Consider the following 11,787-nt stretch of genomic DNA (forward strand, 5'->3'; position numbering starts at 1 on the left):
CTCTCGACCGCACCTGGGGGGAAGCCCCAATTAGAAAAGAACTGGAAAGCCTCATTATGTGAGCAGGTTTCAGTGGTGTAAGGCAGGACCTGGGAGGGGTCGAATGGGAGCGGCTGCTGGAGGGCAAACAACATCTGATCCGTGGCAGGCGTTTAGAGTCAGCAGGTCCCTGTGAGGGTGAGGGGAGAAGATGGTCGGTTTATGCAGGCCTGGTTAATAAAGGATGTTGACGGATGATCAGGAAAAGGAAGGAAATGTCTGTCAGTAACAGGAAAGTTGTCTAACTCATCACTTGAGGTTGACAGAGGAAACAGGATAGAACTAGAGAAAGAAATTAGGAGAGCAAGAAAAGGGCCATGAACTGACCTTGGGAAGTAGGATTAAGGAGAATCCTAAAACCTCTTGTAAATATATTGGAAGCAAGAGGGTGACCAAGCAAGCACTAGTCCCCCTCAGGGACCAGAGGGGGAATCTATGTGCAGAGCCAGGGGATATGGGCAGGATCCCAAATGAGTAATCCGTATCGGTGTTCACTTGGGAGAAGCATGTGGACTTAAGGGAGGGCCACGCTGATATTCCAGAGCAAGTCTGTATCAGGAGGAAGTGCTGGAAACATTGTTACGGACTCAGTGAAAGTCCCTTTAAGATAGAGAGTGTGTGTGTATGTGTGTGTGGGGCGTGCTTACGTCAATAGAAGATAAAGGACGTAATGACGTTGTTGAAGAAGTTAGAAGAAGAAAGAGAGAGAGAGAAGGGAGAGAGACACCAGCCTGCTTGTTTTCTCTATCGATGGATGAGAAACAATAACTGTGTTTGCCACTGAAATCCATGTATGGAAGTTGGAAGTAATCCGGTGGAGTTCACTTTGTTGCTGACCTGTAGAAGGAAACAGGTATTTGTGTGTGGACGACCACGGTTCGGATGCTTTTCGGGGTGAGGAAGTCACTACCGAGTAAACACTGAAGTGTCGTTTGGGTTTCATCGTGGAACATTTGGATTTCGTATGTACTCTCTCTATGTTTTTCTACATCTACATCTTATCTTCAGACAACGGTGGTTGTTGAAGAAGCCCTTGCTCATGTTTCACCTTATGGCTTGCGGAACTGAACTTTAAGAACCATTCCGGAACTGGGAGTTTTGGACTTTGTCACACACACACACGAAGAGTTTAGTTTTGGGGTTAACGTTCGAGGTTTAACATTCTTGAATTCTAACATACTAACATTTTTACTTTTATTTTACGTATTATCATAAGTAGTGATTAATAAAATAGTTTTTAACACTGAATCATGCTCAGTGTGTTTCTTTTGTTGCTGGTTCGTGACAACATCAGCACACATAACAGTGGATAAACCCCCGGGGTCTGACAGGATCTATCCCAGGAGCTAAGGGGGAAGATTGCTGGGAGCAATGCACTGTAGGGAGGTCAAATTCTGGTAGGACTTTAAGAGTAAATGGCAGGAACCGAAGGAGAGTTGATGTACAGAGAGACCTTGGGGTGCAAGTCCATAGCTCCCTGAAAGTTGTGACCCGGGTGGGTAGGGTAGAGAAAAGGCATTTGGTGTGCTGCCTTCATAGGTTGCGGTGTTGTGTGCATGATTTGGGACGTCATATCACAGCTGTAGAAAACGTCGGCTAGACCGCACTTGGAGCATTGTGTACTGTGCTGGTCACCACACTACAGGAGGGATGTGGTAACAAAAGAGAGAGTGCAGAGAGATTCACCAGGGTGTTGCCTGGAATGAAGGGCTGTGGTTGTTAGGAGAGGTTGGATAGGATGGGTTTGTTCCCAGTGCAACATCAGAGGCTGAGGGGTGACCTTGTGGAGGTTTATAAAATTATGAAGGGCAGGGATAGGGTAGATAGTTGGGATCTTTATCCCAGAGCAGGGGAGTCCAGAACTGCAGGGCATGGGTTTCAGGTGAGAGGGGACGGAGTTAATGGGGAGCCAGGAGTTAGGTTCTTCACACGGGGGGGGGGGGGGGGGGGGGGGGGGGGGATGGAGATGTGGAACAACTGCCAGAGCAATTACAACGTCTAGACGGCATTTGGACACGAACTGGGATCAGGAAGGTCCGAGGGATACGGGCCTAATGCAGGCAAGTGGGATGAGCATAGATCGACATCGCTGTGGGCCCGGACCAGCTGGGCTGGAGGTGCCTTTCAGTGCCGTACAATGCCCAGGGGACATCACCTGTACAAACCGGAGGGGGGTGACTCCAGAGTCCGCTACCCGTGCAGTGAATGGTCTCTTCACCAGTCAAGGTATGGCCCTCATGGCAGGAATAATTCGCCTGCTGTCCGTACGTCCACTCTCCTCTCTGAGTCACACTGCCATTGCTGATTGGCTGCGGAGGGCCACACTTCATTACTGTAAGACAGAGAGTGGAAGCTGTCGTCACCAGTGGTACGGGGCAGTGACCCTGGGTGAAGCAAGTGTCCCTCCAGCCCGAGGCTGACTGAGAGCAACCCACATTACAGGGGTCACTCGGTGTATTCCTGCTGGTCATTCCCAGTGGTCACTCCCAGAAGGCACTTTATGCAGTCAGACACAGCGGACATTTCCGGTGGTCACTAGGAAGACAGTGAGGAATGAGCTTGTTGGTGTGGTGAGGGAGGTGGTCCCACCCTGTACGGACACGAGGAACACTCTTGCTGTTCACAATTCAACTAAATTTCTTATGTTTTGGGCCTTTGGTGGGAGGTCCCATTGGTCTCTTTCAGGCCTAGTGGTTAGACGTCACCCTCTGAGATTTGTTTCGAGCACAGTCAGCCAGCTTTGGTCACCAAAACACCTGCTTCCCAATGCTGACAGGCTCAGCAATGTCCAGACTCACACACTGCCTCCTGAACCTTGCCCAAGGTTCCTTGTGGAGATTTCACTGTCAGTCTCCACTGAAGACGAGGGCAATCTGATTTTTGAAATAGGACAAAGTGGTTCAATCACAGAGTCATTGAAAGTAGGCCATTCTGCCCAGCCCAACCAATCTAACTACCAAAAAGCAAATCAGACCTGTCCCACTTCCTAGCTCCTTGTAGCTGATGGCGGTTCCTGCTCATAACTCCGGTCCTTCGGAAAGGGATGAGAGTTTCTACTCCAGCAACCTCAGGCGGTGTATCCAAACTCTTCCCAAACTCACTGCTCTTTTCCCAGCCCCCCTCTCACCACTCCATTAGACGTGTCCCAGGGACTGATGGACAATCGACCTTGTCCATGTCACATTTCTCAGCTGGGTCAGTAATTTTAGAATGAAGCCAGCACCTGGTTATGCCAGTGTGAGGTGTTTCACTTTGGGAGATCAACTGTAAAGGGACAGTACACAGTTAATGGCAGGACCCTTAACAGCAGCAACGCACAGAGGGATGTTGGGGTCCAAGTCTGAACTGAATGCAGCACTGAGTTCAAGAGTCAGGAAGTTATGTTGCAGCTTTATAAAACTCTGGTTAGGCCGCATCTGGAGTATTGCATTCAGTTCTGGTCGCCCTGTTATAGGAAGGATGTGGAGGCTTTGGAGAGGGTGCAGAAGAGGTTCACCAGGATGCTGCCTGGATTAGAGGGCATGTGCTATAAGGAGAGGTTGGACAAACTAAGGTTGTTTTCTCTGGAGCGTCAGAGGCTGAGGGGAGACCTGATAGAGGTTTATAAAATTATGGAAGGCATGCTAGAGTAGGGTCAAAATATCTACAACTAGAGGACGTGCATTTAAGGTGAGATGGGAGAGTTCAAAGGTGATGTGTGGGGCAAGTTTTTTTTTTACAGAGAGCGGTGGGTGCCTGGAATATGCTGCTGGGGTGGGGGTGGAGGCAGATACAATAGAGGGGTTTAAGAGGTTCTTAGGCACATGGATGTGCAGGAAATGGAGGGAGATGGAATTTGTGTAGGCAGAAGGCCTTAGGTGTCATTAGTTTAATTAGTTCAGCACAACATGGTGGGCCGAAGGGCCTGTTCCTGTGCTGTACTGTTCTGTGTTCTAACTACATCAAGTTTACCAGGGATGAGTAACCTTCTGTTAGATCTCTTGTATGAACAGCATTTTGAAGAGGTTCAGTCACCCTTGCCTCATTACAGACTCACAACCGTCCAAGGGAGGACATTTCTCCTCCCCAACATGCTAACTGGCCAACCTCTTAACTTTCTCCACAATTGTTTCAAAGTGAAATGCCCTAAAACATAGCAATGAAGTGAAAAGAGGATCCAACCGTCACTTACTCTGACAAAACGGTCTGTGCTTGGTCCATCCATTGTCAGTGCAGAGTGACTTTCCTTTTCCAACCAGAAAATAGCTGAAAGAACAAACTTCAGATGAATTGGAAAGGCCCTGAGAAAAGATAGCTGTAACAGTTGTTTACATTACAACTTTACATATCCAACATTCCCCTTTGTTGCCTCGCTGTCTGGCTTTGGGTCACTGCACGCATGGTGCCAGTGCGCACACCGTAAACAGTCCTTTCACTATGGGTACGATTGCTTTGCATCTCTTCCAAGCAGGGAGGCATTTTTTCTAACGTAGATTAAGAAGCAAAACTCCGATTTCCACGAGAGTGTAACAGGCCAGAATTGTGGACAACATGCATAGAACACACAGAGAACATAGAACAGCACAGGAACAGGCCCTTCCGCCCACTATGTCTAGACTAACCATGATGCTAATCTAAATTAATCCCATCTACCTGCACGTGGTCTATATCCCTCCATTCCCTGCCTGTTCATCTGTCTATCTAAATGCTTCATAAACATTGTCATATCTGCTTCTACCCCATCCCCTGGCAGCGTTTTCCAGTCACTTACGACGTTCTGCATAAAAGACTTGCCCCACTCATCTCCTTTAAACTTTCCTGCTCCCACCTTACATCTATGCCCTCCAGTATTTCATCTTCCACCCTGGGAAAAAGACTCCATCAACCCTATCTGTATCTCACAATTTTATAAAGTTCTATCAGGTCTCCCCTCAGGGTCTGATGCTGCAGAGAAAACAGCCCAACTTTGTCCAACCTCTCTTATAGTTAATACTCTCTAATTCAAGCAACATCCTGTGAACCTCTTCTGCACCCTCTCCAAAGCCTCCTGTAATGTGGTGACCAGAACTGCAAACCTGGTTGAACCAAAGTTTCATACAGCTGCAAGAAGACTTGCCAACATTTATACTCAATGCCCCACATGCCATGCCAAGGCAAGCATGCCGTATGCCTTCTTTACCACCCTATCTACTTGTGTTGCCACCTTCAGGGAGCTATGGACTTGCACCCCAAGATCCCTCTGTATGTCAATGCTCCTCTGGGTCCTGCCATTTATCATATACTTCTCTCTTACATCTAACCTCCCGAAGTGCAACACCTTGTGCTGGTCTAGATTAAACTCCATCTGGTCTATATCCTGCTGTATCCTATGACAACCTTCCTCTCTATACGCAATTCCACTCATTTTTATGTCATCTGCAAACTTGCTAATCAGACCACCGACATTTTTGTCCAAACTATTTACATATATCACCAACATCAGAGGTCCCAGCACTGATCTCTGTGGAACACTACTGGTCACGGACCTCCAGCCAGAATAATACCCCTCCACCACTACCCTCTGTCTTCTATGGGCAAGCCAATTGTGAATCTAATTTACAAGGTGAAAGATAATCCCAAGGGTTTCTACAGACCATAAGGATAGCAAGGGACAAAATTGGTCCTCTTGAAGATCAGCGGGTCATCTGCACATGGAGCTGATAGAGATGGGGGAGATCGTAAATGAACTTTTTGCATTATATTTACTCGGGAGACAGACACAGAGTCAATAGAACTGAGGAAAAAGAGTAGTGAAGTCATGAACAATATCTGGATTATGGAAGAGGAGGTGCTTGCTGTCTTGAGGTGAATTAGGGTGGATAAATCCCCAGGGCCTGACGAGGTCTTCATTGCACCTTTGGGGAGGCTAGTGCAGAAATTGCAGGGGCCCTGGCAGAGATATTTAGAAAATCCTTAGCCACGAGTGAGGTGCTGGAGGATGGGAGGATAGCTAATGTTGTTCCATTGTTCAAGAAAGGCTCTGATTAAGCCGGGAAATTATAGGCCATGAGCCTGACGTCAGTCGTGGGTAAATTATTGGAAAGTATTCTGAAGGACAGGATATATAAGTAATTGGATAGACAGGGCCTGATTAGGGACAGTCAACATGGCTTTGTGCGTGGCAGGTCATGTCTAACCAATCTAATTGAGTTTTTCAAGGAAGTTACCAAGAAGATCAATGAAGGAAAGGCAGTGGACGATGTCTACATGGACTTTAGCAAGGCCTTTGACAAAGTCCCACATGGGTAAGACTTACACGGTGAATGGTAGGGCTCTGAGGTGTGCGGTAGAACAAAGGGTCCTGGGAACACAGGTCCATAGTTCCTGGGAAGTGACCTCACAGGTAGATGGGTTGTATAAAAAGAGCTTTCGGCACATTGGCCTTCATAAATCAGGGCATTGCGTACAGGAGTTGGGATGTTATATTGAAATTGTATAAGACATTGGTGAGGCCGAATTTAGAATATTGTGTGCAGTTCTGGTCACCTACCTACAGGAAAGATATCAATAAGCTTGAAAGAGTGCAGAGAAAATTTACACGGATGTTGCCAGGACTTGAGGACCTGAGTTATAGGGAAAGGTTGAGTAGGTTCGGACTTTATTCCCTGGAGCGCAGGAGAATGAGGGGAGATCTTACAGAGGTATACAAAATTATGAGGGGTATAGATAGGGTGAATGCATGCAGGCTTTATCCCCACAGGTTGGGTGAGATTAGAACTAGAGGTCATAGGTTTAGGTGAAAGGTGAAATATTTAAGGGGAATCTGAGGAGAAACTACTTCACGCGGAGGGTGGTGCGAGTGTGGAACGAGTTGCCAGCGGAAGTGGTGGATGTGGGTTCAATTGTAACATTCAAGAGAAGTTTGGATAGGTACATGGATGGGAGGGTTTGGAGGGATATGGTCCGGGTGCAGACAGATAGAACTAGGCAGAAAACCAGGTCGTCATGGACTAGATGGGCCGAAGAGCCCGTTTCTGTGCTATGACTGTATGATTCCATGGATCCCATGTGACTTAATCTTCTGGATCAGCCTACCATGAGGGACCTTATCAAATGCCTTACTAAAGTCCATGTAGACAACATCCACTGGCCAACCTTCATGGTCCCCTCAAAAAACTCAACCAAGTTTGTGAGATGTGACCTCCCCTGCACAAAGCCATGCTGACTATCCCTAACAAGTTCATGCTTTTCCAAATATGAATAAATCCTATCCCTAAGAATCTTCCATGATAATTTCCCTACTACTGATGTAAGGCTCACCAGCCTATAGTTTCCTGGTTTGTCCTTGTGGCCCTTAAACAAAGGAACAACGTTGCTAACTAAGTATTTCAAAGACTCCCACATGACAGATGTGGATTTACCCAGTAACTGCTGCTTCCAATCTACTCTCCCCAGCTCCTGCCTAGTATTGTTATAATTAGTCTTTCCCCAATTTAGCACTTTCCCTTGAGATCCAGTCCTGTCCTTATCCATAACTATCTTACTGAGTTATGATCACTGTTCCCAAACTGCTCTCCCACTGAACTTCCAATCACCTGGCCAGGCTCTTTTCCCAATACAAGGCCCAGTGCAGCCCCTCTCCTGGTTGGATCATCCACATACTGTGTCAAGAAGCCCTCCTGGACACACCTAACAAATTCTGTCCCATCTAAGCCGCAGACCATGTGCAGGCAGGTGGGATTAATTTAGATTGGTATCATGGTCAGCACAGGCCTGGTGGGCCGAAGGGCCTGTTCCTGTGCTGTACTGTTCTGTGTTCTATGTCTTTTTCAGGGTGAAAGCAGACGTGGGTTTAAGGTGAAAGGGAGGAAGTTTAAAGGAGATGTGTGGGGCATATTTTTTACACGGGGAGTGGTGGGTGCCTGGGCCAGGCTGCTGGGGGAGGTGGTGGGAGAGGTACAATTGTGGCATTTAAGAAGCAGATTGACAGACACATGAACAGGTCAGGAACGGAGGGATACAGACTGTGTGCAGGCAGGTGGGGTTAGTTTAAGTTGGCAACATGGTCGGCACAGACTTGGTGGGCCGAAGGGCCTGTTCCTGTGCACAGACCCACAGTCGGTGTTGACTCTTACTTTGTTTGACTCCTGGGACCTGGGTGTCCCACCACAGTAGTTACGCAACCTCATCCCCCCACCGAGCCACCGCAGGCAGCGAGGTGAAGACGCCGGAGCAGAGTGGAGGAGGGGAGACGTCACCGGTTCTCTGTCCACTTTACTGGTTGGAGACGAGCGAAGGGGAGGGAGTTTACTTTAGAAGGAAGGAGAGCTGATGCCACGGCTGGTGGCTGTGTGCAGGAAGATAGGTGGGGGAGGCAGAAAGGGCTGCAAGGTCATGGGGTGGGGCTGCCACTTGGAGCGGACTGTGCTTGTCACCAGTAATCTCCCTCCCCCACACGGCTGCTGGGTGAAGATAAGTTGGTTAAACACTGGACTCTGGAGGGGCCCAGGCAGCTCTTGGCTGACCTGGGTGGAGACACTTGGACAACTCTGTTTTAGCAGAGCAATGAACAATCTGCTGGAGGAACTCAGCGAGTCAAGCAGCATCTGTGGGGGGAGAGGAAGTGTCGACGCTTCGGGTGGACACCCTGCACCTGTGTTTGAGCAGTGTTGTCATCCTTGGGTCTCCCTTTCCTACCCAAGCGTTCTAAAGAGCAATATCCACCAGGGTGAGGGTGTTTACGCCCCACCCTCTCCAGCGGGTGGGGTCTTCCCACAGTTAGCTGGCTGTTCCTGTGGCGAGAGAGGCCTCAGTAACTGCACTGCCCCTGGTGGTCAGCCCCTTGGTCATTGTCACGGCCTCAGGAAGGTGCAGGAAGGCTGCCTCCTTCCTGAAGACCGATACAGGGATGCTGCCCCTGGCACTGAGCAACGGACTGTACCGGGGGCTGGCAAGGAGTGGGAGAACCATCTGGACAGAAGGAAGACAAATCACCTCCAGGCAGGGGGACAGGACTGTCCACTCCCTCACTGGTGACATCCCCAAGCCATCTCCTGTGCCCCACACCATCCCCATCCTCCCCCAGACAATCACCACTAGCTACCGACACGCCCACCCTCTGATGACCCAGCAACAGACAGTCCCACCCCCAGCATGGGGACAGGAGCCCCCTCCACCTTATGTGTCCCCTGCCAAGTCTCCCCCCTCAGCCCCACAGGGGAACTCTGGGATAAAACTCTGTGCAGTGATTTATCAGGATGCTGCCTGGATTAGAGAGGATGTCTTATGAGGAAAGGTTGAGCGAGTTAGGGCTTTTATTTTGGGAGTGATGCAGGATGAGAGGCGACTTGATAGAGGTGTATAAGATTATGAGGGGCATAGATAGAGTGGACAGCCAGCCCCTTTTCCCCAGGGCAGCAATGGCCAATATCAGAGGACATCAGTTTAAGGTGAGTGGAGAAAAGTTTAGGGGCAATGTCACAGGTAGGTTTTTTTCACAGACAGTGGTGGGTGCCTGGAACACACTGCCGGGGGTGGCGGTAGAGGCTGATACAACAGGGACATTTTAGAGAGATAGGCACATGGATGTAAGAAAAATGGAGGGTTATGGGCTGTGTAGGAGGGAAGGGTTAAATTATTCGTGGGGTAGGTTTATATAGGTCGGCACAACATCGTGGGCTGAAGGGCCTGTACTGTGCTGTGCTGTTCTATGTTCTATGTTCTAAAACCAGGGCTCACCACAAAAAGGTCCAGTTAAGCCCCACTCCCAGAAACATATCTGGGAAGCTGATGCCACTGAACTTGACCAGTCCTGAGTGTCCCTGTCACTGACCCCCAGCCTGTGCTCCATCATAAGGCCAGTGTCCAGTGCAGCATCTCCTGCTAACAATTTCATGCACTCACAGCCACCGTTAGTCACAAGGAGCCGACAACCACTCAGCATTGTCTCTGCCACCTTTAACGTAGCACACATAGTTCCAGAGTTGTAGAGAACAGTGGCAGGGCTGGAAACTGAGCGCCTCAGGAACCAGCAGAGGACAACTGAAGAAATGATAAAGAGACAGAAAATAACAAGGAACGTCAGTATCTAAAGAGGAAACAAACATAAACATTGGTCCACTGGAAGTCACGACAGGGGTACAGATGTGCAAGGTGAGTGGGCAGGTAAGTATGGGAGATCAGAAGGTGGTAGGAAAAATAGAACAGCAAATATTTAATGACATGATACTGTTAAATATCAAGTTTCAGAGAGAGCTGTTTCCTCACCAAACAAACAGGGCAAGTTAGCATGCCAATACAGCAAGTGATCGGGGGTCAGGTGGGCGCTGGTGTTTATTGCAAGAGGGCTGGAGTACAAGGGTAAGGAAGTCTCACTATAATTGCACAGGTTGTTGGTGTGACTGCACCTGGAGTGTACAGTTTAGATCTGCCTATTTAAGGAGGGATATACCTACATTCAGGCAATTCAGAGAAGGTTCACTCAGCTAATTGCTGGCGCGAAGGGGTTGTCACCAGCTAGATGTGCTTCTAGTCTCTTTCTGTGCTATAATATAGTCTGCTGGTGAATTGCTGCTTACCCTGTATTACAGAAGTAATGTGTCCGGCCCCCGATTGCGTAGTTTTCAACAGTGTAGTTTCCATTCTGCAGGGGTGGTGGCTCACCACAATCTTTAGCTGCACAAAACACAAACATCTTGACCCTCAATTTTTACAATTTTACCAAGCCCCACACCATGCATTAATCACTATTTCATCAGGATTCAAATCCTTTAGACCCAAATACTCTTACAGGTTTTGAACCATTAATTTGGAATTTAAATGTAGTCTGTAAAAATGAAACTAGGATCTCAAATTAACCAGAGATTGAGTGAAGTTTATATACATCGACTTAAGCATCATTTATCTGCTTTTGGTCCCATCCCTTTAAGAAAGAGCCCATGTTATCTAGAAGCGTTCATGCTTCCAAATGTAGATGATTCTCAAGGTCCAGGGAAGGAGAAGCAGAGCAGCCAGTTTAAGCAGCAGCAAGGCAAAGCCTCTCCTTTATTACTGATCGTTGGTTGGTAGAGCAGTGTTTGACCAGGGCACTGGGCAAACCGCCTGCACACATTCATCAGGTGCAGTGGGATCTTCCCGATCCACCTGAGAAGGCAGACGGAGCCTTAGGTTAATATCTCACCTCAACAATGGCACCTTTGACTATGCAGCACTCCCTCAGGAGCCGCTAAAGTGACTCAGATAACTGGGCCTCCAGCAGCATTAAGGAAGCTACCACTGAATCCCTGCTGAGCACCAGGCCAAACCTGAGTACTGTGTGCAGTTCTGGTCACCCCATGACAGGGAGGATGTGGAGGCTTTGGGGAGGGTGCAGAAGAGGTTCACCAGGATGCTGCCTGGATTAGAGGGCATGCGCTGTAAGGAGAGGTTGTACTAACTTGGGTTGTTTTCTCTGGAGCGGCAGAGAATGAGGGGAATCCTGATGGAAGTTTAAAAGATTATGAGGGGCATAGATAGAGTAGACAGCCAGTATCTTTTCCCCAGGGTTGAAATCTCTAATCCTATCCGGATGCATCACGGCTTGGTACGGCAACTGCTCTGCCTGGGACCGGAAGAAATTGCAGAGAGTTGTGGACACAGCCCAGCACATAACGGAAACCAGCCTCCCCTCCAATGGACTCTTATCTATACCTCTCGCTGCCTTGGTAAAGCAGCCAGCAGAATTAAAGACTCCACCCACCCGGGACATTCTCTCTTCTCCCCTCTCCCATCAAGCAGAAGATACAAAAGCCT

At 48.5% G+C, this 11,787-nt stretch overlaps 1 protein-coding gene across 1 annotated transcript in view; it reads right to left on the minus strand.

The window, feature by feature from the left end:
- LOC127580814 (P-selectin-like) overlaps window positions 1–11,787 on the minus strand; it is a 44,410-nt gene that overhangs the window by 25,138 nt on the left and 7,485 nt on the right. The window contains exons 3-5 of the mRNA XM_052034727.1: window positions 10,575–10,671; window positions 4,211–4,284; window positions 2,195–2,371 (exon numbers count right to left, since the gene is read on the minus strand). Of these exons, the coding sequence (XP_051890687.1) occupies window positions 2,195–2,371; window positions 4,211–4,284; window positions 10,575–10,671 (348 nt within the window). The remainder of the gene's footprint in view (window positions 1–2,194; window positions 2,372–4,210; window positions 4,285–10,574; window positions 10,672–11,787) is intronic.

This window comes from Pristis pectinata, chromosome 20 (assembly GCF_009764475.1).
Source record: "Pristis pectinata isolate sPriPec2 chromosome 20, sPriPec2.1.pri, whole genome shotgun sequence".
Lineage (NCBI taxonomy): Eukaryota > Metazoa > Chordata > Chondrichthyes > Rhinopristiformes > Pristidae > Pristis > Pristis pectinata.